The sequence below is a fragment of the Marmota marmota genome, unplaced genomic scaffold, assembly GCF_001458135.2.
Source record: "Marmota marmota marmota unplaced genomic scaffold, marMar, whole genome shotgun sequence".
Lineage (NCBI taxonomy): Eukaryota > Metazoa > Chordata > Mammalia > Rodentia > Sciuridae > Marmota > Marmota marmota.
Window position 1 is genome coordinate 46,249,502 of NW_026000057.1, and position 4,510 is coordinate 46,254,011.

The window sequence follows — 4,510 nt, forward strand, 5'->3', positions numbered from 1 at the left end:
ATCATTGTTCTGGGAATTTAAGAAATCTGGTTTTCTTATTTCCTCTTTGTCAGAATGTTGTAGATATAAAACCTAGAATAACTATAGTTGTTTTCTGCCATACAGAAAGTTAATCTGAGAGGGACTGAACCAGGAAAACCTAAAGACTCTAATTATATTTACTGCCAAGCAAAAATAAACTCTTGACATTTTCAGTCATATAAGACAATAACTGTCCTGAAGTCTTTGGCCAGTTTGAGTCAGGGCTGTACTTTCTTGAAGGTGAAGTATCTAACAAATAGCAGGAATGGGGCTGCAAGTAACATGCTAGAATTATTTTATAGTAAGGGATGTGAGAAAGAATTTTCTAGTTCTCTATTACATGAGAAGCTGGAAATCTTTGATTTATAAATTGTGCAACAGTTGGTCCAAATGTGAATTACATCACTTTAAACTTTAGAGCATATGCTAATAATAAATTGTGAACATAGTGTTAGGCAATGGACAAAAAAAATGTAGATCGATGAATTCTATAGTTAACAAAGAAGAAAATTTATTTTGTTACTTACCTGTAAAAGCAGATAGAATAGAAAAATACTCCAAGAATGGCTCTTCCATCTGTGGTCTGTGATATTAGTATATCAAGTTTAATTTTCACAAACTCTATCGGTTGAAAAAGTTGAATTACTTAAATAGGTCTAAGTGAGGGCTATCAAAAGCAGAGATGAGAAACATAGTAAAAGAAATTGGAAATGTAAATATTCACAATATGGACATGAAACCAAATTGAGAATTAAAGGAAGGCCAGTATAAACATTTATCCCCCTAAAGTCCATCATTTAAATTGGCTTCTGTTAATATATGATATATATAGTCTCCAAAACATGCCTTAACATATATAAATGTTTCACAATAAAAGATGGAATTAAACTATAATTAAAAGACTATTAAATTTTACGTACTTATTTTTGGAATATTGGGAATTGAAACCAGTGGTGGGTGCTATACAGCTGAGCTATAGTCCCATTTAGCTCTTTTTTTTTTTTTTTTTTTTTTTTTTTTTTTTTTTTGTGTGTGTGTGTGACAGGGTCATGCTAAGTAGCCAAGTCAACTTGAAGTCCTTAAAACTTCTGATCCTATTGCAGAAGTCCTCAAATATTTTGATCTTCCTGACTCAGCCTCTCTAGTAACATATAAAATTATTTAAAAAAAAACTTTCATTAATTTATCCTGATTTTCAAATTATTTAAAATTTAAGCATTAAAGGGTTTCCAAATGTATTTAGCTGACATTCTTTTATTCATTTAAATCAAGTATTATTATTCAAAATGGTTTATGAATTTTGAATTCATGAATGAAGTTTATGAATCCTCATTAAATCATTTTATAAACATAAAAAATGACTAAGTCTTATGTCTTTTCTTCAGTCATTTTTAATTTTATGAGTTCCCATTTACAAGTGTTAAAAATGGACAGGAATGACTTTACCTCTTAAGTAATACTTTATATTAATTAAAGATATTTTGATTCAATATATATGGCAATAAGTCTCCATATATTTTATCTATTAGTATTTGGATTCTTCAATGGGGATGTAGCATTAACAATCACTCCCTATAAAATAAAACACATGACTATTTTGATGGTTTTACAAATTTTTTCTCAGTTGCAAATTCTAAACAACAAAAAAATAACAATTAGAGAACACTGATTTAACTTCCATCTTTAAAGAATTTTCCATATTCTTGTGAAAGAGAATATTAAAAATATCACCTTGCTATAACAATCCACTTTGTTAATACCATAGAAGATTGATGGGAGCAAGAAATCGTTATCACTTACTGAGGAATTTTATAGTCAACTCCAGGAATCATTAGGAAATGTTCTAGGCAAAAAAATCAAAACCAAAATATCATAGTTATCCTTAAGTTTTTTTTTCACTATTTTGATGTTGCGTAGCTTAGTCTTAACCAAAATGTTTTCCACTTATTCTCCCCTCAAATTACTTAAAATACACATTAAACAGTACAATAGCAATGATCAAAGAGCACAAACTATTTTGAAGAACAGAAAAAAAAATTTCTAGCACACACAGAGAGAGAGATCTCATAGTATAGAGCAGATTCCTTTGGAGATATTGCTCAATTAGCTTATAAATCATTATGAAGTTTTCTCTTTCCTCTTTGGCGGGGCATCTACTCTGTTTGCAGTCTCCACTCCATTTTCTGTTCCTTTTCTAGAAGACCGGCCTTTAATCATGGGTTTTTTCTTCTTCAGACTCGAGGCCTGAAGATTAGAATCTTCTAGCCACCTCTGAAGCCAGACTGTCAGTAAGGTCCATGTTATATATGCTTGGATGGTGCAACTGGACGACAGAACAGCAATTTCAGCGGCCAACACGTTTACGTTTCCACTGATGGAATCCGTATCCCCATCCCGGGAATGGGATACAACCAAGTGTAGCCCAACAGTGACTAATGAAACAACTAAAGTTGTGAGTCGCCCCAAGACAAACACGATGGTCCACAGAGAAACCCCCTTCTGGTACTTTTCATCACTAAAATAAAACACGTCGCACAGGTGGGAAATCAATTCAACGAAATAATGCAGCACCAAAAGAAGTAGTCCCAGGTGATTCAAGTACAAGAGATAGGCTCCAGTGATGTGAAAGAGGTGAAGACCAATGTAGATGAGTTGACTAGGGATATCTTGTTTTCGGATTCTCTGGAAGTAGAGTTCCGGAAAACCATGAAACCAGTAAGCCAACTGTGAGATGTAGAAAAACTTCATTTGAAATGTCATCATGGTGTGGGAATGAGTCCTCCACAGGAGAGTTGGGTCTGACAGGCAGTTTTCAGACATGAGGATGATTGTGCCCCAGATACAGGAGACAATGTAGAACACACTAAACTGGCCAGATTCATTAAATTTGTTCTGTTTCGCTTTGGTGAACTGCATTCTCCTGCTAATTTTATCCAGGACATACTCCTGGATCGTGGCGTGAATGATGATCACCACCAGCATGTAGAAGAACACCGTGGCCAAATCTTTGACCCCGTAATGATACAGCGTCTTGGATCCCGTAGCCAGTTCTTCCGCAGGGACGACAACGCTGTGCTGAAGAGTGAGGAAAACGATCGACACTTCGGCCGTTCCCTCGAACATGAGCCCCAGCACGAAGAACATCCCCACGCAGGAGACGAGGTCCGCATGATTCTGCAGGATGAATTCTTGGCTCAGCACCGGGGGGTTCTTGGTGCCCTTCTTACGGAGCCCCATGGTGGCGCTTCCCGGATACTCACCGCCGAGCCGCAGCTGCCTCCCTCTGGCTGCTCCCTCACCACGCCGCTGCAGCAGCTCCGGGGGCTCCACTCCCCATGCCGGAGCCACCAGCCCAGGGTCGTAGCGACTGCCCGGAAAAAAATAAATAAATAAATCAAAGGCTGTGGGGCCCCGAGCGGGTCCGAGCATGCGCACCAGGGGTACGGCAGAGGCAGGGAAGGAAATCGAGCGCCGCGCCCCTACCCGGCGCCAGGCCCCGGCTGAGAGCGAGGATCTTCCTCGCGGATCGCAGCTCTCCACCTCCACTGCCTCCGCCCAGAGGCACCTCGGAGCTTTTCTTCAGGGACATCCTCGTTATAAATGCGACAGCACGGAGAGAGCTCTAGTTGTGTTTTCTCAGGTTGTAAATCACAACCGCAGTGTCCTTGTCGTCGTCATCATCGTCTTTATCATCAGTCCTCCTCCTCCTCACCGTCACCTCTCTGCCAACTCTCACCGTGCTGTTTACCAGATGTCATTCCACGCACTTTGTTTTTACTTACAAATTTAACCTTCCTAGAAAGCCAGCAAAGTAGATATTGATAGAATCTGCCCCCCACCACCACTTTTGTTTGTTTGTTTGTTTTTGTTTTTGAAGGACAGGAAACTGAAAGCACAGGAAAGTTAAGTCATTCACAGGCTGACCATCCCATATTCACAGCCAACATTTAGATCCAGTCTGGCTCTCCAGAAATGTACTTCTCACTACTGTGCTTTTAAAATCAGTCACATCTAGAAATATTAGATCAACAGCAAAACATGTTAGAAATAGTTCTATTAGCATTAATAATGATTTTGCCAAGTTAGTAATTTTGAAAAACCCGGTGGCAGCTGGAAGCCCAGGGTAGTATTTACCAATTCATGGAAAGGTCTTTTGGCCACAAACATCAAAACCAAATTTCTCCAATCTCGTGTTTCATCTGTATGTTTTTTTCGTATATTTAGTTTTGCTAAAATTCACATTTCAAAAAAAAAAAAAAAGCTGCTTTTGTAAATGCTGGTAACTTTCTCAATTCAAATTTCACATTTGTCTTCAAATCTCTCTTTAAATGGTGAGTGATTTAGCGTTTCTTTGGTGTCTCATGAGATCACAGTTATTAATGTTGAGTTAAGATTTGCAGTTTGGAATACACATTTCAGGAGAAAAGGTGCTATGAGACTAAAAGAATAAAGTCAGTTTATATTTAGTCTACCCAATTGCCTTTTATCA

At 38.0% G+C, this 4,510-nt stretch overlaps 1 protein-coding gene across 1 annotated transcript; it reads right to left on the reverse strand.

Moving 5' to 3' along the window:
* Nucleotides 1–1,381: 1,381 nt before the first annotated feature.
* Tram1l1 (translocation associated membrane protein 1 like 1) lies at nucleotides 1,382–3,673 on the reverse strand. The gene is made up of 2 exons (XM_015484426.2): nucleotides 3,505–3,673; nucleotides 1,382–3,388 (listed from the first exon to the last, which is right to left on the reverse strand). The coding sequence occupies exon 2, from the start codon at nucleotides 3,256–3,258 to the stop codon at nucleotides 2,140–2,142; it is 1,119 nt and encodes a 372-aa protein (XP_015339912.1). The 5' UTR covers nucleotides 3,259–3,388; nucleotides 3,505–3,673; the 3' UTR covers nucleotides 1,382–2,139.
* Nucleotides 3,674–4,510: the final 837 nt, after the last annotated feature.

Bases quoted from the DNA above. Each gene is read 5' to 3' on its own strand.
- Tram1l1 (XM_015484426.2), bottom strand. From the start codon at position 3,258: ATGGGGCTCCGTAAGAAGGGCACCAAGAACCCCCCGGTGCTGAGCCAA.